Source organism: Terrapene carolina, unplaced genomic scaffold, assembly GCF_002925995.2.
Source record: "Terrapene carolina triunguis isolate 2854851 unplaced genomic scaffold, T_m_triunguis-2.0 Scaffold231, whole genome shotgun sequence".
Classification (NCBI taxonomy): Eukaryota; Metazoa; Chordata; order Testudines; family Emydidae; genus Terrapene; species Terrapene triunguis.
Window position 1 is genome coordinate 799759 of NW_020664582.1, and position 24397 is coordinate 824155.

The 24397-nt window shown below is 50.2% G+C and overlaps 1 protein-coding gene across 1 annotated transcript in view; it reads left to right on the forward strand.

The window, feature by feature from the left end:
- The first annotated feature begins 8176 nt into the window (after positions 1-8176).
- UNC45B (unc-45 myosin chaperone B) overlaps positions 8177-24397 on the forward strand; it is a 25204-nt gene continuing 8983 nt past the window's right edge. The window contains exons 1-9 of the mRNA XM_026656547.2: positions 8177-8261; positions 11965-12126; positions 13561-13597; positions 17220-17395; positions 17805-17894; positions 19889-20056; positions 23359-23527; positions 23918-24130; position 24397. The exon at position 24397 is cut by the window's right edge and continues 141 nt beyond it. Coding sequence (XP_026512332.1) covers positions 11965-12126; positions 13561-13597; positions 17220-17395; positions 17805-17894; positions 19889-20056; positions 23359-23527; positions 23918-24130; position 24397 — 1016 coding nt within the window. The 5' untranslated portion in view covers positions 8177-8261. The remainder of the gene's footprint in view (positions 8262-11964; positions 12127-13560; positions 13598-17219; positions 17396-17804; positions 17895-19888; positions 20057-23358; positions 23528-23917; positions 24131-24396) is intronic.

Below are 24397 nucleotides of genomic sequence, written 5' to 3' on the forward strand. Positions count from 1 at the left end.
AAACTGCTATAGAGGGAATAAATCACAGCACCACGTGCAGATGCTGCTAGAGCGGAGAGCAGAACAAATCAGGCAATGGGTGCGACCGTCTGGGTCTGGAACAGGGACCTCTGAGCCTGGCCTGGAAATCTTCTCTCTGCATCACATTCTGGCTTATTCCTCCCTGCTATTGGAGGAGACAGACCTGGGGCCCAGGGGGGGAACATCTGGCCCACATCCCCAGCTCCAAACTGATTACTAGCTTCTCAAACCAGTCCTGGGGGAATTCCAAACAGCCCTGCAGTGCTGGGAGGCCTCAAGTCATATCCGGTCCTTGACCCTACTGGTTCCCTCTACCTCAGAGTTCTGTTGTATGGCGGAGAGCAGTGACCCTCAGCAGGCTTGGTTACTATTTAATAGTACCCCACAGTGTGAGAGGTGACCCCTTCCCCAAGGAGCTTACACACTAATTTTAAGACATGATGCCAAAAAAAGGGGGGGGGAGGAAAGTGAGGGTCCACAACAATAAGACTGTGGAGTTTATCCAACAAAGGCCAATATACAGTCCAGTAGAGCATGGAACAATTGAATAAGTAACAGGGGTTCCAGCTCCCAGATGGAGCCCTATTAAAGTAATCCCTCAGGAAGCCTTGAAGTAGCCAGAACAGAGGCTGCAAGCTAGCATGCTCTAGGGAGACGTGTGCCAGGCTTTCCATCTCGCCACACAATGCACAAGTGTGAAACTCTGAAATGCACTTTCTCCTAGGACCCGCTTGAGAGAAGCAGCTGGCAAGGCCGATCTGGCCTCCTGGAGCACGCAGCAGGGGCCACGAGGGGTGTGCAGCCCTATGTGCCGGGCTAGCGCTACAGGGTCCACCCAGATCCTCCAACTGTAGTGCAGGAGGTCCCTCATCTCACTGCCACCAGCCGTGGTGGACCAAGGGGGGTTCCACCATCTTCCCACCAATGTGCTGGTTGTGTAGCAGGGGTTCAGCAAGGAGGTTGTCCCCCTCCGCAGCCAGACTAGACCTGCCCACAGTTCCCGGGTAAGTCCTGGTAAAAGACCAGCCACTGCTCAGAGGTCTCAAGGGAGACCATTCGGATGGAGATAGACCTGCTGGTTGTATCGGAGCCCTTGGGCATGGCAGAGGAGGTGTGCCCCACACACTCAGTGCCAGACCATGCTCATCTGAGAGTCTTGTCCGTGTCCATGTCCACATAGCTTAGCGGCATTGACAACAAAGACAGCGCAAACGCCGCAGGTTCCCTAAAGCACTTCTCTGTGCTTGCATCAGTGGGTTTGTACACCTCTACCCAGAACTGTAGGACGTGCTTGTCCTCTGTATTTTGTCAAGCGGTTAAGTTAACTGTAGTCGCAACCATCCAGTTCTCTCAAATCACCCTTAATAATTTTAGCAGGGATCGTGATGCCAGTGCAATTCTGTCCTTATCGAATGACTCACGATGTCCCCCAAACCACCCACCGTTCTGTACAGTTGCATGGGACGCTGAAAAGCAAGCCTCTCTCGGGCTCCTCTGATGCAATGAAGCAGAAGCAGACCTTCTGAGAAACACTAACCCCAAAGTCAGTCCAGTGCACTGAGGAAGAGGAACAGCACAAGAGAAATGCTGTTCCCACCTTCACATGCTTCACAAGAGCCACATCCTAGCAGGCACAAAGTGTCCATTTGTAGGATTGGCGGCGAGTCAGACCAACATCTCCTACGACGGGCATAATCCATTTTCAGGTCCTTTCCTTCCTGCCATTGCTTGCAGTATCTTTGTCCGGACTTGGCCCGTTTGCTTGAGGAAGGTGTGGATCTGGGACCAGAAGCTGTTTTTACCCAATGTAGCAGCAAAAAAACAGAACCTGCAAATCTTGGACTCTAGGACAGTAACACACCTACCACGACTCGTGCCTCCCCCTACTGGGGGGGCCACAATCTAAAGGGGAGAACACGTGACTGCCCCACATGTCTCCTCTGCCCAGTGACCTCCCCCCCCACCCTGCGCCCAGCCCAGGTCTGCCGCACTCTCCCTGTCCCATGTTACCTGTGTGGGTAGGGACGCTGCCCTTCTCCCGCTGCGCCCCCCACTCCAGAAACATGCTGGGCAGGGGGGGGAGGCTCCCACCCACCTAGCTCTCTCGGGCAGCCGCTGCACTGCACGGAGCAGCAACCCGGAGCGGCTGGCACGAGAAGTGGCTGGTCCTGCCCCCTCCGCTCCCAGCCCAGGCCTGGCTGCCGGGGACAGGGGCCAAGCATGTCAGGGGGGCAGGCGCAGCAGGAGGACAGAGCCCCTCTCCACTTGACCCTGCATGTCCCCCATGTGTCACCTCTGTATCGTCCTTTGCTAGGACAAATTCTAATGCCAACCACCATTTGGCACAAGCATTGGTCAATTTCTGTGCCATTCTCGAACACTAAATATGTTTAAAACAGTAAATGTGAAAGGGCCACCCTGGGAACTATGTATTTTTAACATCAAACAAAGTTCCAGTTGACTGCTGTGGTAGTGGGAAGACTGCTGGTGCCCCCTGCTAGTCACCAGTCTGCATGCAGCCCCTGTGCCCAGCCAACCAACTGCCACCAACTCGGTCCCACCAAACACCCCCCCACACACACCAAGGGCTAATATTCCCGGGGGCGGGGAGGAGGGGAAGGGATGCGGTTTGTTTAGCAGCACTGACTCCCAAAGGAAAATGAAACTATCTACCTCCATTGCCATGGTGCCGGGCCAGGCAAGAAGTGTTCCCCCAACCACCACCACCTATGTGTAAGGGCCTTCTCTCGCCTACCTGAGCCGATGGCTAATGGGGAGGATTTTCAATGATGTACAGGAAGGCATAGTAGCAGCGCAGCTGCAGGAAGGAAAGCGAAACCCCGTCCACAACCTAACCTATACTGAAGTCCATTCCAAAACCTTACCGAATCCAAAGAAATTTTGCTCTTTGTCTCACGGTGGCTATTTAATCAGTGATATTTATGTTTGGAGTTTTTTTACAGTGAACAGGTTGGCCAGTCATGCCGCCGACCGCTTTTTAAAAACATTGCAGCCCATTGGCTGTCAGGCAGAAGATGCCTGAGCAATAACCTTCAGTCACACTTCAAAGCACGTGCCAATTGGCTGGGGGAGTCAGGAGCCTTGATCGCCTCCTTATTTCTACTATTGTTCCCCCAAAGAGGTGCATTTTGCATGGCAGGTTTATAGGGTATTCCAGGCAAAACTGGCCAGTCACCTTAACTTGGAGACCCAGCAGACACCTGCTCTGTCATGGAGTCTTCGAAGTTAGAGATGGAAGAGACCTATTAGGTTATCTAGGCCCCGTCCAAGCCAACGTGGGATTGGATTGCAGCACCTGGGTACAAGAGGCAAAATGAATGTTGAAAGTTTGAGCACAGTAACTTTCTGTTCCTCTCATCTCCAAACACTTCCCCAACCACATGGCAAGCTGCAGACTAAACTGATAAACTTCATCCCCATTGAACATATTGATTGCCTTGCCATCTGGTCTCCTGTCATCTGAAATGGCAGGCTTCTTTCCTCCTGTGTCGCTCTTCGCTTCAAGTCATGGGCCTCCGCTACTTCCCGTGGGAGACTTTTCCCTAGTGTGTGATAAATCCCAGAGTCAGGAAGTTCTCCCCCATATTCAGCTTTTCTCTTTGCTCTTCATCCCATTGCCTATACCTGGTGGAAGGCATCTCTGTAGACTTCTTTGCTTTTCCTACCACTTACAATGGGTAGAATATCAATATTTGAATTGGGTGTCTCTCCTGTTTCTGGATAGCCCTCAACTATCACGGTGTTAACTCATGTACCTGGTTCGGTTGGACTACAGCTTCTCTGTCAAAACACTCACTCTCTCCTCTTCATTGTATAATTTATTGATTGGGGGGCGGGGGGTACAGAGGTTTATATGTCCCAGCTCTACCTTTAACATTAAACTGCAAAAGTATATGCTTGCAGGCAGGTTTTGGAAGCTCTCACATCCTTGCATGATAGAGCACCTGCTGTTTTGTTCATCCCCTTTGTGATGAATTCTCCCATATCAAGCCGGGACAGCCAAACTCCAGTGTTAGTTTGCCATTGGATCCCTTCATCTAATGCAACCAGGTGAGCGTCTGTGTACACCTGTAAACTTCCTGCCCTACAGCTAGGTTTAAAAAAAAAATGAAGACCGCTCACAATGGCCAGGCATTCTCTCTCCAAAGTAGCATAACTTTTCTCTTGGGTGCTGTGTTTTGCTTAGGTACCTGGATGCCTCTCGCTCCACTTTGAAGCTGGGATGCTACAGACACGGACAGAACTTGCGGTGGGGTTGACTCCTGGAGTTACCAGTTCTTCTTCTCTGAAAGACAGTTACCTAATGCTTAAAAATCATCTTCTTGAAATTCCCTTTCACATCTCCAGTCCTCCTGAATATAATCCGCTATCACACTGTTGTGTTCTCTCTGCACCTTCGACTTTCACAACATAAATTTAGTCTGCAAACTCAATATAACCATAACGATAAGTGTCACTCTGTATTCCTTTTGTCCTAAACCACCCTCTTCTTTCCCCATTGACATTAGTCAACCAAACTGCTCATAAACCAATATCTTCAGTCATTTGGCCTTGTGACGGTCCACGCCCCTAAGGTTGCAAGTGCCGTGGACTATCCGCCACCGTCCGTCAAAATAGCCCTTCGGTCCAGGGCAGTATGGCCTAGCGGCCAGAGTCTGACGTCCCCTTTTCCTCAAGGAGACGCGGCCTAACGGCAGGAGTCTGTAACACAGCCCTCGGTTACAGGGCAGTAGGGCCTATTGGCCAGAGTTCAGGAAGCAACCCTCGGGTGGAGGGTAGCGTGGCCTAGCGGCCAGAGTCCATGTCCTTGGGATGCGACAGCCCCAGTAGGGGGGCCCCGACCCAGGGCCCTAACCGTAGCGTAGGGCTTTTTCACCAACTCAACGGGGGGGTTCCGACCGAAACACGCTGAGTTTCCCTGGGGGGGAATACCACTGTGTCCCTTCCTACCATAGTCTCCGTTGGGGTCTCCCAGGAGTCGTCGGGTCCTTAGTACTTGGCGGGTTCGGTCGTCCCCTGGGTCTCCTCCAACCGCCGGGGCGCTGGCGGGCCATGGACGGCGGCTCTTCCCGGTGCAGCCAACGGCTGTGGCTGATCCGCCGCAGAAGCTTCCCCAGCAGGTCCTTCTCCTACGGGCTCCAGCCCAGAATGAGCTGGTCTCCCTCCCTTTATACTCCTATAGCACTTGGTGCATGCCCAGTCCGCCCAGGGAGGCGGGACTTCCGCTGTCAGTCCCTGGGGCTTAACTCCTTCCGGGCTAAGGCGGGGTAGCCTGACCCCGCCACACACCCTCCCCCTTAAGAAGGGCCGTCCCCGGGGCTGGTCCGTCTCCCCATCCTCCTTTCCCAGTCTAGAAAAGAAATCCGTGTTAGCATGCGCCTTACCCAGACGATGAAAAACGCGGAAGTCGTATGGTTGGAGGGACAGGTACCAGCGCATAATTCGGGGGTTTGCATCCTTCATGCTGTGTATCCATCTGAGGGGGGCATGGTCGGTGATCAATTTGAAGGTATTCCCCAGTAAATAATAGCGTAGGGCATCAATGGCCCATTTTGCCGCCAGGGCCTCTCTCTATTGTTGCGTAGTGTTGTTCTCGAGGGAGTAGTTTTCGGCTTAGATACAGTACTGGGTGTTCCTCCCCCTCCCATTCCTGGGAGAGGACCGCTCCTAAGCCTACCTCTGATGCATCTGTTTGGAGTATGAACTCCTTTGAAAAAAATCGGGGTGTCGCAAGACTCTGGCCGCTAGGCCATACTGCCCTGGACCGAAGGGCTATTTTGACGGACTGTGGCGGATAGTCCACGCCGCTTGCAACCTTAGGGGCGTGGACCATCACAAGGCCAAATAACTGAAGATATTGGTTTATGAGCAGTTTGGTTGACTAATGTCAATGGGGAAAGAAGAGGGCGGTTTAGGACAAAAGCCCGTCTCGTAACTTGGATCATCCGCTGCAGTCTGAGCTGCCTCTACTGCTTCTGGGTCCAGACTCTCTCCAATAGCTCGTCCATGGTGTGACCTGCTAATTCATCCATCGGTCTGTGCATCTGTGTCACCTGTAGTCTCACTGCTCCCACCGCCTCCTCCCGTAGGGATGCCATTATGACTTCGGACCCTTTGTTCATTGCAGTGCTCCTGGTTGTATGTTCGCCATGATTCAACCTACGAAGTAACTCGACAAAACACTTAAAGCTGGCGTCCTCTAGCTCAGTGTCCATCTAGCATACTTTTTCCCCCCCACAGACAGGCTCAGGCAGTCTTCCTATTCACTGCCTCGTAGTGCCACTCCCTCAGTGGCTGGCAGGGGAACCCGAGCCTGCTCACTTCTCTGGGTTCCAGCTCAGGGACCCTCTTGCCAGCAGAGAAGGTCTGGTCCCTCTTAGACCTTACTGCCTTTCCCTGAGCAGAGCCCTGTGCTGCCAGCCCAAACACACCTCCCCCCTCCCAGGGAGTGACCGCAGACCTTCCCAGCAGCCCCCTTCTGCTGCTAGTTTCCTGCCTTGATAGTCCCAGCTGTGCTGGTTCCTCCTCAGCTGGGCTTCCTCATTCAATCAGGGGATTGCTGATGCTGTGGCCTGTTGGGTTAATTCGCTCCCATCTCAGTGCATATTAACCCTTTCAGGGCAAGCGTGGGGTGAACACCCCCTGACAGGGTGATCCAAAATTGTGGCCAACGCCCAGAGGAAAGCATTCCAGTCTGCCAGTGTCCCACTGTCATGCCCCTGCAAAGCAGAGCGCCAGTCCAAGGCTTCTCCAGTTAACAGTCCCACCTTGGCTTGTTCAGTGGGATAGGCCGGGAGACAGAGCATAAAGAGCAGGCAGCACTGAAGAAGCAATCCCTTCAATTTGACTGTTCCCGTCAAACTGTTCAGGCCCTGTTCAGGCGGTGAGGCAATGGCCCAAGCCTAGGCTACCTGTTCACGGAGGGCTTGAGCATGGCTCTCTGCAGATCAGATGCCCCGTGGGGTTTGCTAGGGAACGGGGTGCACGTTCCCTCCATATCCCTGCTTGGGCGTTGGTCGTGGAGAGGTCAGGGGGGTCTGTGCAAACTCATGGCTGGGGTGTGGGCAGCCAGCCCTAATGGGTGGAGACTGAGTCAGAAGCCAGGAACCAGAGCTGAGTTTTCTCGTGTCTGAGTTATTTCCACTTCTCTTAATGTTGTATTTGGAGCACAGCTGGAATATGTTGGGTAATTTAAAAAAAATGGTATGAGAAATACACAGGATGGATCACTTGATGATGACCTGTTCTGTTCATTCCTTCTGGGGCACCTGGCATTGGCGACTGTCAGAAGACAGGATACTGGGCTAGATGGACCTTTGGTCTGACCCAGTGTGGCTGTTCTTATGTTCACCCTGCAATCTTAACTCCCCTAAAAATGCAGTTTTTGTAATTCTGAAAAAATAAAGTTCCTCTAATGTTGCAAGCACCTTATTTCATTGGGAAAGCATTGCACAACCTTTACCTGTTGTCCTGATTAGTGTGCCACTAATTCTGAGACCCAACACTCTCGTCGCCTGGATATGAGATTATCCTGTGGGAAGGCATAGCCCCTTGGTAGGATTCAGCGGTTGCCATGGGGCAATACGGGACTGAACGTGAGTGTGGTTCTACCTCTGGGACCTTTCCCGGGCTGGCAGTGAGCACAGCTGTCTCTGGGCTTCAGCAGCTCTCCGTGGATTCCGAAACAGACCAGAGAAGGAAGAGCTGAATGGGATTCCTCTGAAGCAACTTCTCGAAGGCGCTGGGAGGCTCTAGTTATTGCAGCTGGTGCCAGGTCTTTTCCCCAGTTACAGGAGTCAAACCATTTGCTCCTGCGGCTCAGATGTCTCATGCTTCCTTAGATAGCCAGGGAAGGGGGTCTGCGCATTTTGGGCAGGGGTGTTCCATCAGCCCCGCTGTCGGCTTTTCCTATTTAAAAAGCCCAGAGTCCAGCTTTCGGCGACAGCAACGCAGGTGTTTTGAAAGGCATTTCGGCCCTTTAGCAGGAGGCATCAGAATCCTCCAATTCAAGAAACTCTCTTCCTTTTGAAATCTGACCTCACCCCCAACCACTTGCTCGCTGTCCTGGGCTCCCTAACCATGTCACTGAGCTATATAAAGCCCGGGAGGCCAGCCTATTCCTGTAGTATAAGGGGAGGAAGCCAGTGGACGGGCTCAGCAAAGCAGAGTGAGTGTCCCAAGCGGGTGACGGTCGCAGCATTTTGAAATCTCCTCCCCAGGTATGGAGGGCAGGGATGGGCAGGAACCAGCGGGATGCAATGCACTGCCTTCGGACATTAAGGAATTGACTTTTTTATTTGGAATGCATTTCTGCTGCGGGGGTGGGGAACTCTGAGTTCAGTGACAGGTGACACTGACAGGCTGCAGGGGCAACTAATGCTGCCCAAATATGGCTAGGAACTGAAATGCGAGATAGGGTCTTTTCTCACCATGTGATGCATGCACACTGACCCCACCGCTTACTGTGCTGAGTTTTAAGACTGCAACCACCCCCCCCCCCCCCCCCCCACACACAAATTGGCTGCTAATAAAAAGATCTTCTGGCTTTAAATGCTTTTAAAAAGCCAGGTCAGCCCCTTTCACACTGAGGAGCAGTTTGGGTTTTGTTTTAAATGCTTCAGCCTAGCAAACCACTCCAATTGGCATACTAATCGTACACCAGTTCTGGCAGTGGAAAGTGTTTGAGCTGGTTCTAGAAATTCTTTCCTAGGAGTAGGGACAACATGAGTCGTTCATCTGAGGAAGTCCTTAGTTAGCCTTTTTCTTACTTGCCTTGTTGGCTGGATTTTTAAAAGGCTGGTTTTGGATTTCGTTAACAAATTAGAGTTGGTTGACGTTTTATAAGAAAAAATTTTTTAAAGTGGCCATGTCAACATTTGAATTTTGACGAGAAACTCACATGGGGTTTTTGCTTCTGAAAACGTTTTCCTGTAATGCCGAAATACAAAACATTGCGTATTTATTGTCTTGCAAAATTAACTTCAGTTTGGCCCCGCCTTTCATGCTTATGTAAGGGTCTTGACTCACCGCTGCAGCGCCTCCTGCTGGTCGTCCTCAGGGAATTAGCTCTCCCAGCGTCCAGAGCGCCCTCTGCAGGCCGGTGATCCACCTTACTGCTGGCCCCATGTCCCTCCCAGGACCCCGGTGCCCTTGTCTTGGGTGCTGCCCCCCTGGCAGTACCCCTCCCAGCCTCAGTCTCCCCCTCCCAGGGGAACCCCCACCCCCTATCCCCACTTCGCCTCAGTGTTCGGCTACTGCCAGTCCCCATCTACCCCCTCCGCTCACTGGGGCGGACTGCAGTGTAAGCCACTCATCATAGGCAAAGGGGGTTCGGACCTGCTGCCTCTGCCTACCCATGGGCTGCCTCCTGAAACCCAATACCTAATGGGCCTTACCAGGCCTGCAGCCTGGGGCTTTCCTAGGCCGGAGCTCCCCGGCTCCCTAGGCCTTTCCCCAGCCCTGCTCCAAACTCTATGGACAGAGGGAGACTGCCTGGGCCTCTGGCTCACAGCCTTTTATAAGGGCCAGCTGGGCCTGATTGGGGCATGGCCCCAGCTGAGCCTACTTTGCCCCAATCAGCCCAGGCTTCTTGCCCCAGCCACAGCCCTCTCCTGGGCTGTTTCTAGCCCCACAGGGCAGGAGCGGGTAACCACTCCACTCACCACAGAAATGCAGTGTAATACTATAGACCAGGGGTCGGCAACCTTTGAGAAGTGATGTGCCAAGTCTTCATTCATTTATTGTAATTTAAGGTTTCGCATGCCAGTAATACATTTACAGGGGCTGGCGGACAGACCCCAGACTGGCAGCGGGCTGAGCGGGGCCGTCGGCCGCGAACTCCAGACTGGCAGTGGGGGGGGGCAGACAGAACCCCAGACAGGCAGCGGGGTTCCTTCCAGCCTGACCGTTCACCTTTTGGAATGACCCATTGTAGTCCCCCTTTAACCAGTTCCTTATCCACCTTTCAATTCTCATATTAACCCCAACTAATAATTTCCCACGCGGAACTGTCAAATGCCTTACTGATGTCCAGGTAAATTAGATCTACTGCATTTCCTTTGTCTAAAAAAATCAGTTATCTTCTCAAAGAAAGAGCTCAGGTTGGTCTGGCACGATCTACCTTTTGTAAAACCATTTTGTATTTTATCCCAATTACCGCTATCCTTAACTATTTTCTCATTCAAAATTTGTTCCAAAATCTTGCATACAATTGAAGTGAAACTAACAGGCCTATAGTTTCCCAGGTAACTTTTTCCCCCCTTTCTTAAAAATAGGAACTATATTAGCAATTCTTCAGTCATAGGGTACAGCCTCCAAGTTTACAGATTCATTCAAAATCCTTGCTATTGGGCTTGCAATTTCATGTGCCAGTTCCTTTAATTTCTTGGATGGAGATTATCCAGGGCCCTTGATTTAGTCCCATTAAGATGTTTGAGTTTGACTTCCACCTCGGATGTGGTCATTTCTACCTCCATATCCTAATTCCCATTTGCCACTCTGCCACTACCTCTAAGCTCTTCATTAGCCTCACTAACAACTGAGGCAGAGTATTTATTAAGGTGTTGGGCCATGCCTAGATTATCTTTAGTCTCCACTTTAGCAATCCCACTTCTTTCCTGGTTGGAGTTGCATCCCGTACATCAATATATGTAAATAGGCTGCCAACATTCTCCAGGGCCAGTTTTAAGAGCAGCTACATTTCCAGCAACAATGTGCTGGTTCTCCCAAGTGATGGCAATATGAGCTTTCAATTGCTCTCCTCTGCTTCCTTAACCTTCAGTGAAGTGGCTGTAAGTGGTGGTGTTAAAATCTGCAATGCATGGCCTCTTGCTGAAGCTGCATGCATTGGGTGGAGATCATGAGATCAGACTGGGTCGAGGTTTGACTACTGTGGCAAGGCAGCCCGTCTGCCTCGCCGGACCTAGCGCTCCCTCCTGTGGCAGGGCCGGGGCCTGGGGTAAATCAGCCCCACTCTGGAGCATGTCTGTCTTCCCTCTTCGGGGTTTGTTTCTCAGAGCCTTCCCGGTAGGCCTCAGGGCAGGCCTGAGGAGTGCTCCCCTGCCAAACCAAGGGAAACCAGTCTCTAACGCACTGAAAAAAAGGGGAGACCTTTCCCTGACCCCCTCACTAAGGCAGGAGTTGTCCTGTCGCTGGCCCCAGGGTGTCAGTCCTTCCCCTAAACAGGGACTGGGTTTGGGTGTCTCCCCTATGGGGAGGGGTGCAGTCTCTCACACTGGAGAAGCCGATCTCCCTACTGCCGCCAGCCTTGCAGTTGTCTCCCCCCTTTTCCCCCCCCCCCCCAGGTTTTAACTGGTTTCAGGCAGCCCTTAATTGAACTCAGGTGTCCCTAATTGACCTCAATAACCCCTTCCCAGCTTGTGGGGAAAAAGGTCTTTTAGCATTCTAGGGCAAACATACCTGTTTTCCCAGCCCCTTCTGCAGCCATCCGGCCTGACCTTGTCACACTACCCAGGCACTGGGATCTGGAATTCCAGACTTCTACTGTTTAAAATAAATGTACATTAGGAAAGAATCCAGCGTGGATGGAGGAATAGTTCCTTCCGTCTCTGGCGCATTCAGTCCAACTTACCTGATTCCATAATGCTTAGCTCCCTAATACAGGGCAGCAAAATGACCAGGAAAGGACTGTGAAAAGATTTTTGGAGACAAATTAGAGCAACTCCCCATCCCAGTATTGCTACCCTGATGCGGACATGCTGCGTTGTCCTGCGCTAGTTATCCAGCATAATGCATCACTGTTCCATCAATACAAGGGAGATGTTTACTCTTCCCTGCGCCCTATGAGGCAGGTACTTGAGCATAGAAAATGCTGCGCGTTTTGCAAATATTAACCAAAGCATTAACTTACATTGATACTACCCCGAAGATTACGAGAGGCTGAACTGTGGCTTCCTTCCCCAGATGGAGGACCCAGCTCAATTGAAGGAGGAAGGCAATAAGTATTTTCAGGCCGATGACTATGAGAATGCTATTAACAGCTACACCAAAGCCTTGAAATTTACCAAGGACAAGTCACTGCAGGCTGTGCTGTACAGGAATAGGGCGGCCTGCTTCCTGAAAAAGGTGAGAGGAGAACCTCTGAACTGGGGCTGGATTGGGGGAGGAAGTGAAGGATTATAGCAACTAGTGATGGTGGACAGGTGGGTTGGGGCATTGGGGGGCTTATCTGCTCACTTTATTTTTAATATAGAAAACAGTGCCGCTCGCACTACCAGTTCCAGAATGTTTTGCTCTCTTCAGCATATCAAGTTGTGAGCCCCGGGGACAGGCAGGGTACTGGTGTTCTGCAATAGCTTTGAGCCACCTGCGTCACAACTAATTTCGAAGACGTTACTTTGATCTAGATACACTAAAGTGCATTTTTCTTTCCATGGAGTGTTTCTGGTTGGGCCATAATGTCACTTTGGTGACAAGTATTTGTAGAGGTTTAGTGTGAAGGGCTAAAAATCATAGAAGATAAGGGTTGGAAGGGACCTCAGGAGGTCATCTAGTCCAACTCCCTGCTCAAAGCAGGACCAAACCCCAAACAGATTTTTGCCCCAGATCCCTAAACGGCTCCCTCAAGGATTGAACTCTCAACCATGGGTTTAGCAGGCCAATGCTCAAACCACTGAGTTTTCCTTCCCCCCCGGAGGGGTTTGTTTACTGGGAGGGAATGGAGTTGAGCCACTGTCCTCAATCGCTTGTCCTTGTGTCGGAGGCCTCCTGCCTATTAAACAAACAGGATCTGACTGGAACACATTGCCTAGCACAAACCATATGGAAACAAGTTCTTAAAAAGCAGGGACCATACAAACGGAGGCCTTCAGTTATTCTCAACCTGCCAAAGAGCCATAGCCCTGCAGTATTAACTCTGCCAGCGCTCACTACCAAGGGGAGGTTAATTCCAACAAAGTTCCAGGTGACACTGTTTGTTTGAGGATGAAGCAAAAATACCAGATGCTACATCCCACTATGCCTCCGGGGCATAATGTACTAGCTGAGGAATGTTAGCCTTGGGCCCAGCCTCTAGAGAAGGGTCCCATGCTGCTTACCAGTTAAGGGAGATCTTTAGCCCAAACAAGAGAGATTTTTGGTAGCAGAGGGATCTGAATTCTTGACCCTTATACCTCTGTGTAAGTTTTATATAGACGTGTCTCTGCAGTATATGAACTTGGGTGCCAGCTTATCCACAATATGTTGTTAGCACACACATCAAAGGAGTCGAACTCGCACTAGGCTGGTTTACGATGACTTGCTATGATGATTTCTACAAAAGACCATCATACACAAGCCTGCCGATTGCCTGATCATCTTCGCTACTGACATGGCCAGGAGAAAAACCTGAAATGATGCAGAACCAGTTCTTTGGAGATCCTCCATTGCTCAATGGTTGTACGGGAAGCTGTTACAATGTGTCTTATGTGCCAACCTTTCTATGATTCTATACCAGTAAGGAAAGAGTGTCTATTGCCCATCTTTATAGCTAATAAATCTCTCTTCCCTCTGAATTGACAGGAGAGCTATGCCCAAGCAGCATCCGATGCTTCTAGAGGTAAGCAGAAAGAGAGCTCTAAAACGTGGGATTTGAATCTCACTACATGCATTTGCTCCTCCATCTAGTCTGTTCTCAGATCTGGTTTTATGTCCGCTTTAATAATAATAATAATAATAAAAAAAAAGTTTGAGTTTAACTAATTTTATTATTTGTTTGGTGTTAGGTTTTGCGTAAATGAAAAGGTAAATACAAAAAAGGTATCCCATAACTATCTATCTATTGTACTCGTGTAACTTTACTGTTTGGTGTAGTTCAAGAAATCAGCTATGCAATTGTTTTGCTTAGAATGTTAAATACCAGGATTCTATACTAGTTCATATAAAGTTCATCCTCTTAACTTTACAATGAAATGAGAGCATCCCTGTTCCATGTGCTCACAGAATGGGGTGTGCTGGAGAACAAGAACACAGGTATCGGCTCTGCATGTCCATTGTGCTTAAAGGGGGATGAAAGTTTTCTACACTGATAAACGTGTCCTTAAAAACTGAAGATTAAAAAGATCCCAAACGTCAGTGAAGGCACTCTCATTAGGAAAGGGATGGATAATAAGACAGTAAATATCATAATGCCACTATATAAATCCATAGTATGCCCACATCTTGAATAGTGTGTGCAGTTCTGGTCACCCCATTTGAAAAAAGATATTTTAGAATTAGAAAAGGTACAGAGAAGGGCAACAGAAATTATTAGGGGTCCGAAACAGCTTCCATATGAGGAGAGATTGAAAAGACTGGGACTTTTCAGCTTGAACTACTAAGGGGAGGTTCTGATAGAGGTCTATAAAATCATGAATGGTGTTAGAGAAAGTGAATAGGGAAGTGGTGTTTACTCCTTCACATAACATAGGAACCAGGGATCACCTGACGAAATTAATTGGCAGCAAGTTTAAAACAAACAAAAGGAACTACTACTTCACACAATGCTCAGTCAACCTGTGGAACTCATTGCCAGGGGATGTTGTGAAGGCCAAAACTATATTGGGGTTCAAAAAGAGCTAGATAAGTTCCTGGAGGATAGCTATTAGCCAAGATGGTCAGGGGTGAAACCCCATGCTCTGGGTATCCCTAATCTCTGACCACCAGAAGCTGGGACTGGATGACAGGGGATGGATCACTCAATGATCGTCTGTTCTGTTCATTCCCCCTGAAGCACCTGTCATTGGCCACTGTCAGAAGACAGGATACTGGGCTCGATGGACCATGGTCTGACTCAGAATGGATGTTCTTTTTTTACTTTGGCAAATCCATTCAGTGAACTAATAGGGAAAAAGCAACAGAGAGTCCTAATAGGAAAAAAATCTCTTCCCTAGACAAAAATTCATGTTCAAGTGTCAGTGTGAATCCCACTCTAGGTACGTGTGAGCCTCACGCACGCAAGATCTGAATCTTTTGAATAGCAGTGTCCATTGGGCTATGTCTGTGCCACGCATGTCCTCATGGTTCCCCACCCCCCAAATCCAAGGACATCAAGGGCATGGTGACCACTACTGTCCTTCTGTTCCCTCTTTCCACCCGTGGCAGTGAGACAGAATTTAGTGATGTTTGACCCACTATCTCTTAGCCCTTTTTCATCTGATTCTGAGTCAGATTGGAATCAGTTTTCTCCACCCTTATTATTTTTCCCCTTTTAATTCAGAATCACTAAACCTTTTGTTTCGCTTGGTGCCTGCGGGCTCTAAGCCTTGCCTGTCTTGCAGTGGCTTAATCCCTTTCATTGCCTGCCACAACTGTTGTCTTTTTTGCCTTTATTGTGAGTCTAGCTAACTTAGGTACTTATAAATTGCCCATCACCATAATACTTGAGCAGCTCGCAATCTTCGGGTATTTATCTTCACAACTGCCCTGTGAGGCTGGGCTAGACTGTCATCCCCGTTTCACAGATGGGGAACTGAGGCACAAAGAGACTAAGTGACTTGCCTAAGGTCACACAGGGAGTCTGTGGCATGGCAGGGAATGGAATCTAGGTCTCAAGTCCTAGGCTAATCTCCTAACCACTGGGCCATATTCCAGACTGGCGTTCTGTTCGCTGAACAGTCTCTCCATGGACATGGGATTATGGGGACGCCTGCCTTGAGCTTCACCTGATGGACAAAGGCATGCAGGCAACCTCGGACCCAGATGAGAGAAGATCGATCTCTGATCAGGTCCCTGTAAAGTCATCCCCTACGAGTGCCCCTACCAGCTGGTCCAAAGACCAGTATGGACTGGAACTCTGTGTCAAATAAAGACTTGGCACTGACGACCACTCCAGTACCAGCAATGTCCGTATGAAACCTGGTGCTGCCTCTTCCCATGGTTCAAAGATCCTTGAAGGGATTGTTGCATACTGACCCACCCGTCCGAGAACCCCCTCCTGCCTGGGATCTCAACGTCGTTCTTGCAAGAGCTGCTTTTGGGATGCTCTTTATACCACCCTTCCCTCAAGGCTCCTCTGAGCTGCAATCACGTTGGCTAGAAGGGTCAGTGAACGCCGAGCTCTTATGGCGGAACCCCCTTGTGCAACAGAGTTTTGAGACCTCCTCTGAGGCTTAAGCCTAACGTGGTCTCGGTGTTCCATTTGCACAGTCTCCTCCCTTACCTGTATTCTCCCAAATCCCCATTCGGCGCTTGGGCAGAAGAAACTCCACACTCGGGACATTCAGGGACTTTATTATTCTATATTGGTATGTTAAAGCCCTTCAGACTGTATTCTCATCTCTTGGTGGCCCTCTCCTCCCAGAGGATATCAAAATGAATCACACAGTGCCTATCAATCAGCTACCAAATGGCCAATGGATCCCTCAGTCCACCAGAGCACAAACTACCTCTTCTGCCAGCTTCAGGAACATGCCAAATTGGAAACCTGTAAGGGAGCTCTGGGAAGTAACTCCCTGATGTTCGTTAAGCACTGTGCCCTGGAACGGGCTACGAGGTCAGATGCCACGTTCGAGAGCAGTATTACCATCCCTGGTAGGTTAGATCAGTCTGGAGGACTCAACCCCACCAGGTGGGACGCAGGTTGTCAGTCACCTAAAGTGGGTTCCACACTGACATAGATTCATAGGCTTTAAAGTCAGAAGGGACCCTCATGATCCTCTAGTCTGACCTCTTGCACGTTGCAGCCACAGAGCCTCACCCACCCACTCCTGTAAGAGACCCCTAACCTCTGGCTGAGTTACTGAAGTCCTCAGATCGTGGTTTAAAGACTTTGAGTTACAGAAAATCCACCATTTACACTAGTTTAAACCGGCAAGTGAGCTGTGCCCCAGGCTGTAAAGGAAGGCAAAACAAAAAACCCAGAGTCTCTGCCAATCTGACGCAGGGGAAAATTCCTTCCTGACCCCAAATCTGGCAATCAGTTAGACCCTGAACATGTGGGCAAGACCCACCAGGCATCTTAAAGAATCAATGACTTTAAGTCACTGCTCTTTTGAGCATCATTTCATGTTTTTGGAAACCGATATCCAGATTGCATTTGACTGTGTCAGCTATCAGATAGGATAGAGGTTTATTGAAGAAACAGGGTAACCGAGCCCTGGGAAAGTGCCATGTACCTTCGTTACTGTCTTAGTGAATCCTCTGTATGCGGCTGGACTTTGAAGCAAATGTTGATGCCTTTTTGTTCTTGATCCCTTTCCTAGCGATTGACATCAATGCTTCGGATATTAAGGCCCTGTACAGGCGCAGCCAGGCTCTGGAGAGCCTGGGGAAGCTGGACCAAGCCTTCAAAGACGTCCAGAGGTGTGCCACCATTGAGCCCCGCAACAAAAACTTCCAGGAGACCCTGAGGCGTCTGGGAGCCAAGATTCAGGAAAAGGTAAATGCCTTTGCAGCAGCACCAAATGCTTGGGCGGTGCACACAAAGCTTTGCATCCAGGTGTATTGACGCTGAAGATGTGCCACTGTACTCCGGAGCAAGCGTATCCGCTGAGTGTAGCTGGTAAATGTCGCTCAGAGGGCTGGAAGATGACATGCCATGTGTTCAAAGGCCTGCACTCCACGCAGAGAGAACAGCTTATGGGCTGAATCTCTGGGCTGCAGAGGTGGAAAGAGACATTTCAAAAGTCAAAAACCAAAGTCAGCGTGCAGTTGAAGCTGATTTAACAGGCCGTTTAAAATATTGCAGTTTGAGAGAGATGTGTGCAGCCTAAACAGAAATGGGGGAAACTCGGCCTCAGGTTTCTGCCCTTGTGCCTAACACGTGATGTTCTTTCATCCCTCTACAGCTGCACATTCAGTTCTCCACCGATGCCAGAGTGCAGAACATGTTTGAAATCCTGCTGGATGGGAACAGTGAGAAAGAGAAGCGAGAGAAGGTGAGACTTAAAAGGCAACTGGGGAGATGACTGATATACGTTGTCAGACTTCAAAGCCCACAGTCAGGAGCAAAAGTCTTCCTTGCCCTCCTGTGAGCATTTGGACTCACACCAGCAGCGCCTCCTGCTGGTCTCTCAGGGAATTAGCTCAATTTCCAGCCCAGAGCGCCCCCTGCAGGCCGGTGATCCACCACGGCTTGGCCCTTGTGTCCCTCCCAGACTCCAGTGCCCATTTTCTCTGGGGTGCTGCCCCCTGGCAATACCCCAACAATCTCTGTGGCTCTCCCTTCCCTGGGGAGCCCCCACCCACTACCCCCACCTTGCCTCAGTCTAGGCTACTGCCAGTCCTTACCTAGCCCCAGCTCATGGGGGCAGACTGCAGTAGAAAAGCCACTCATCACAGGCAAGGCTGCCGCCTTCTACCACCCAGTACCTCTATGGGCCCTGGAACCAGGCCCTACAGCCTGGGGAGTAGCCAGGCTGGAGCTCCCCTGCTCCTCTGGCTTTTCCCCAGCCCTGCCTCACTCCCAGGTACCTCTCACCCATCCAGCAGCCAGGCCTGTCTCCCTCCACAGCTAGAGGAGAGACTACTGACTCTGGCTGCCCTGGCCTTCTTATAAGGCCCGGTTAGTCTGTTTGGGGCGTGGCTCCAGCTGCAGCCACTTCCCACAATCAGCCGGGGTTTTGCTCCCTGCCCCAGCCCTCTGCAGGGCTTTTCCAACCCCTTCCGGCTGGAGCGGGTGCTCACCCTGCTACACCTCCCCAGCCATTCATAGGGTTCCAGATACCTGAACAAATAGAAGGGGGAAAGGGAGGAGCTGAATTCAGTGAGACAGCAGAGAACTGACATGCTCAGAGTCACAGCCCCACAAAGCCGCTGGAATGTCAGCAAAGCTCCCAAATCACAAACTCAAGTCAAAACCAGATCTGGTGTCTGCAGCTTAGGCCCGTATCTAACTGCCCATCCCTTATTCCCCCTCTTCCTGCCGCTCCCTCCTCCCCAAAACGTTTGCCGATGTTCAAAGGGAAGGACCCCGGCTCCACCTGCAGGACTGCTCTTTGCCCAGTTGAGTTGTATGTCGCCCAAAGAGAGTGCTCCCTCCACTTCCCATGGGACGTTATTCCACAGCCTAACACCGTGGCTCTCAACCTTTCCAGACGACTGGCCCCCCTTTCAGGAGTCTGATTTGTCTTGTATTCCCCCAAGTTTCACCTCCCTTAAAAACTACTTGTTTACCAACTCAGACATAAAAACACAGAGCACTATTACTGACAAATTGCTGACTCTCTCATTTTTACCATGTCATTATAAAATAAATCAACTGGAATATAAATATTGTCCTTACATTTCAGTGTATGGCATATTGAGCCGTATAAACAAGTCGTCGTGTGAAATTTTAGTTTGCACTGACCTTCGCTAGTGCTTTTTATGTAGCCTGTTGTAAAACTAGGCAAATATCTAGATGAGTTGAGGTACCCCCTGGAATTCCTCTGTGTACCCCTAGGGGTACATGTACCCCTGGTTGAGAACCACTGGCCTAACAGATCTTGCTGCCAGGAAACTCTTCTTTCCCTTCATTATTCCTAGCTATCTTCCCCCCTCCCCCCCATTACACCACCCCACATGATTCCTTTTCAGTTGTGATGCCTTCAAATATTTGCAAACCGTTAAAGTTTCCAGAGCCGTGTAGGATGTACTTCAGTGCATACCTTGTGTCCTTCAGGCATCTTTACTGGTCAAAGCCGTGCCTCTCCATCTACACAGCTGTGTATCTCTGTGACAGGATGTGTACATTGCACGCCGCTGAAAGAAGCATGCCATGTAGACTTACCCTAAATCACTCCCTTCCTTCATGCAGCAAAGTCTCCTTCTGAACGCAACTAATTCGCTAGGATGTGGATTGAGACAATCATTTCATAGAGGGCAATGAACGGCCATTGATATCACTCCTTGCTTACTGATCCTCTGACTTTTTACACCTCCTTTTTCCCAGGCTGCGAACAATCTCATTGTTCTGGGGCGGGAGGAAGCAGGAGCCGAGAGGATATTCCAGAACAATGGGGTGGCGCTGCTGCTGCAGCTGATAGAAACCAAAAATGCGGAGATGATCCTAGCGGCCGTAAGGACCCTTTCGGGCATGTGCACTGGACACAAGGCACGGGTAAGTCATGTGGCTCAGAAATCCTGCCTCAGTCTCTCACTATAACCGGGGGACTCAAAGGAACCTGCTTCTCGCTAGCTCAAAGGAACCTGCTTCTCACTATTTCAGAATGGCCATTTTTACTTCCATATCGATCTCCTCTTACTAAAAGGACAAGAAAAATAAATTTTGAACTCCTATGATCTGGCTGTTCATGGAACTGAGTCTGTTTCTAAAAGACAAATGAAAAGTGAACCTTGCACTGAATGAAATACAGAGAAGCCAGCGGGTAAAAGTTAGCCTTTATAGGGTGCAAACTTGACAGGCTGAACCTGTGATGCTGTTCTTGGACTTCAGGTTCAAAGATATCCTTCGGCATGTAACTGAGGCTGGTTTAACACCGGCCCTTGTGAAATGAGGTGTATGTACAGCCACAATCCTGTAGGAGGCGGCAGTGACCAACGGTGGGTTAAGCCAGGACCCTGGACTCCATGCCAGGAGGTGGCCTGATAGAGCAGTGAGGTACATGGTCTCTATGAGAAGGATGGGAGGTGATTAGCCAAGACCTTCATTAGGTGAAGTCAGAGGCTGGAGGAGAAAGATAAAGGTATCTAGAAAAGCCCGAAAGTTTTGGTGGGCCATGAGCCACCTTTTAAGTTAACCCACCCTGGTGAGTATTGTGGTCCTCAAATGACTCATTTAAAAAGTAGCCCTCTTTTAGACTCATGACAATCCAGACTCTACTGATAAGTAGTAAGACTTCAATTTTGGAAGGTGTCATGGAGTGTGGGGGAGTCAGGGCCCTGCACCCCGCACTTCCTGCGATTCACCGGGACTCTCAGCCAGCCAGTAAAACAGGAGGTTTATTAGACGACAGGAACACAGTCTAAAACAGAGCTTGTAGGTACAGAAAACAGCACCCCTCAGTCAGGTCCCTCTTGCGGGGATGGGGAGCCCAGACCCGGATTCTGGGCCTCCCTCCGTCTTCCCAGCCAGCTCCAAACTGAAGCCCCTTCCTGCTGCCTCACCAAGCCACACCCCCTGGCTCCTCCCCCAGCCTCTGTCCAGTTTCCGGGACAGAAGGTGTCACCTGGCCCCAACCCCCTCCTGGGCTCAGGTTACGAAGGGCAGCCGCCATCGCTTACGTGCGAGTCATCAAATATCATCCCTCAGTGAAGTCAAACCCTTATTTCCCATCTCCATCTAGTACTGGTGCAGCACCCCAGGGAAATGGAGCCACGCCCCGTGTTAGCAGAAGACCGTAAACTAGTAAAACCCGCCTGCAACGCTACCAAGTTAATGCTCCCTACTCCGTCACAGACGGAATAAGCAGCTGAGAGATTGAGACCGTATTTGTGTGGGTGCACGTGTGGGTACGTACAACACCACTAGAGACAGCACTGTCTAGTAGTGACCAGTCAGCTTTCGCTGAGCTCAGTACATTTGATTTAGGACCAAAGCATGACAAAGAAAACATTCTATAAAAACAGACAGTCTACTTCGATCGGGGTGGGCAAACTTTTTGGCCCGAGGGCCACATCGGGGTTCCGAAACTGTATGAAGGGCCGGGTAGAGAAGGCTGTGCCTCCCCCAACAGCCTGGACCCCGCCCCCTATCCACCCCCTCCCACTTCCCAACACCTGAGTGCCTCCCTCAGAACCCCCAACCCATCCAACCTCCTCTTCTCCTTGTCCCGTAACTGCCCCCACCGGCCCCCCCTGCCCCCAACCCTCCCCCCCCCCCCCCCCCCATTTCCCGTCTCCTGACCCCGTCCACAGCCCCGCCCCCTGACCGGCCCCCGGGACTCCCACACTTATCCAACCCCCCCGTTCCCCATCCCCTGACCGTGCTGCCCCCGAACCTCCGCCCCATCCAACCGCCTCCTGCTCCCTGTCCCCTGACTGCCCGTGGGACCCCCCGCCCCTTATCCAAAGCCCCGGCCCCCTTACCATGCCGTTCAGAGCAGCATGTCTGGTAGCAGCTAGACATGCTGCTGCGCTGCCCCGAAGGAACGCGCAGCCCGGCCGCCCAGAGCGCTGGTGGCGCGGCAAGGTGAGGCTGCGGGGGAGGAGGGACAGCAGGTGAGGAACCGGGGCTAGCCTCCCACCGGGAAAGGAGACCAAGGACCGGGCAGGACGGTCCCGTGGGCCGGATGTGGCCCACGGGCCATAGTTTGCCCACCTCTGACATAGAGGCATGTTCCAATCTTTCAAATCCTTTTAGCAGGGTTTGGCCCCCTGTTTGTCTCATGTCAAAATGAGGATCAAAGGCGGGTCACTAGTCAGTTCAGGCTCACCCTTTCTATCAAAAGCCCTTCATTTGCCCACTGGGCCTCTTGACCTGCTCTGAACCATATATGCCATTCACCCCAAGGCATGGTGCTTCTCTGGAGTTATCTATCCTAGGATTCACAATAATCACCCCCCACTGATTTTAGTTCCTGTAGGAAGCTCCCTAATGGTCCCCCCCATGGAGGCAGAATACAGTCCCTATCCCCCAAAGATACAGATCTCATTTACCGATAGAAAATGTGATGAATGTTCCCTGTGCCTGTGGCTTCTGGCACATCTTTTGAAGCAGCTGTGCTTCCGAGGGCTTTCATCTGTCACACAGGTCATTGTACACCTCCGTATGAGGAGAGATTAATAAGACTGGGACTTTTCAGCTTGGAAAAGAGATGACTCTTTTCACGGGAGGGGGGAGGGATATGATAGAGGTCTATAAAATCATGATTGGTGTGGAGAAAGTGAATAAGAAAGTGTTATTTACTCCTTCTCATAACACAAGAACTAGGGTCACCAAATGAAATTAATAGGCAGCAGGTTTAAAACAAACAAAAAAGTATTTCTTCATACAATGCACAAGTCAATCTCTGGAACTCCTTGCCAGAGGATGTTGTGAAGGCCAAGACTATGACAGAGTTCAAAAAGGAACTAGATAAATTCATGGCGGATAGGTCCATCAATGATTATTAGCCAGGATGGGCAAGGATAGTGTCCCTGGCCTCTGTTTGCCAGAAGCTGGGAATGGGCGACAGGGGATGGATCACTTGATGATGACCTGTTCTGTTCATTCCCTCTGGGGTACCTGGCATTGGCCACTGTCGGAAGACCGGATACTGGGCTAGATGGACCTTTTGGTCTGACTCATGTCCGTTCTTATGAAGTACAAAACCACTCCCTGTGCTGTATTGGACAAATTCAATATTCTCCTGTTATTTCATTGCCCATGCCAAGTGTTACATTTTAATGAGTGTGAAATGTAAATTGCTTTATGTAGATAATATGAACTGTAACACTGAATCCTATCTTTCATCTGGGCAGGCCACAGCAATCCTTCACCTCCTGGGAATTGACAAAATTTGTATGTGGATGGCTGTGGATAACGAAGAAATCTCTATGGCTGTTTGCAATCTCCTACAAGTCATTACAGACTCCTTATCAGGAGTGGGAGAGAAAGAGGAACATGGGAAAGAAGCGGCTCTGGTGCTGGGTAATTAATTCTATGTAACCACTGAATGATGGCCGAGATATGAAGAGATCTCGGGTTCCCATTGCACTGAACAGTAGATCCTGCAAATTCTGCTTTTAGTTGCCTGTGGGTGGATTTGCAAACACTGAGGCCAGGGAGCTAGGCTACATATTATCCAGCAACAAGCACGGTTAAAAACACCTTTATTCAGAAGACCTGCAGGCCCCCGAACCATAATTAGAATGAGCAATCATAATGCTTTTCTGCACTTGTATGAAATTGACACATGGGCTAGGACACAGCCCCATGTACATTCTAGTAAAATTACCCTACTGAATACCGCTTTTGAATGGTTATCAGCCTTCAAAGTGCCGCTTTTTTTAACCTGCTGCTGTCTGGTCTTTTGTGCAGACACGAAGAAGGATTTGCAGATGATCACAATGCACCTGCTGGACATGCTGGTCAGTAAGAAGGTGTCTGGGCAAGGTCGGGACCAGGCTCTCAACCTGCTCAGCAAGAACATACCAAGAAAGGATCTGAGGATCCCCGACAACTCTAGAACCATCTTCGTCATTGACAGTGGTGAATGCCCTTTTCCCACACTTAGACTTGAATGTGTGTCACGTGCAGCAAAACTTCCCAAACCGTCCTCTCTTAGGGACATTTAAAACAATCCCCATCTAGAAAAGTAATCTGATGTGGTGAGACTCCAAACTCTGGATATTATTCAAAAAGGAAGAACTTTTTGTGGGTTTTTTAAAATCCTGTGTTTGGGGGGTTGAGCTGGGCTCCACCGAAACACTTCAACCCTAACCTTCTTTTAACAAAGATTATTATGAAAACGTAATCCAGAATCTCCTCTAACATTGCAAGGCCTTCCTCATTGCAAGG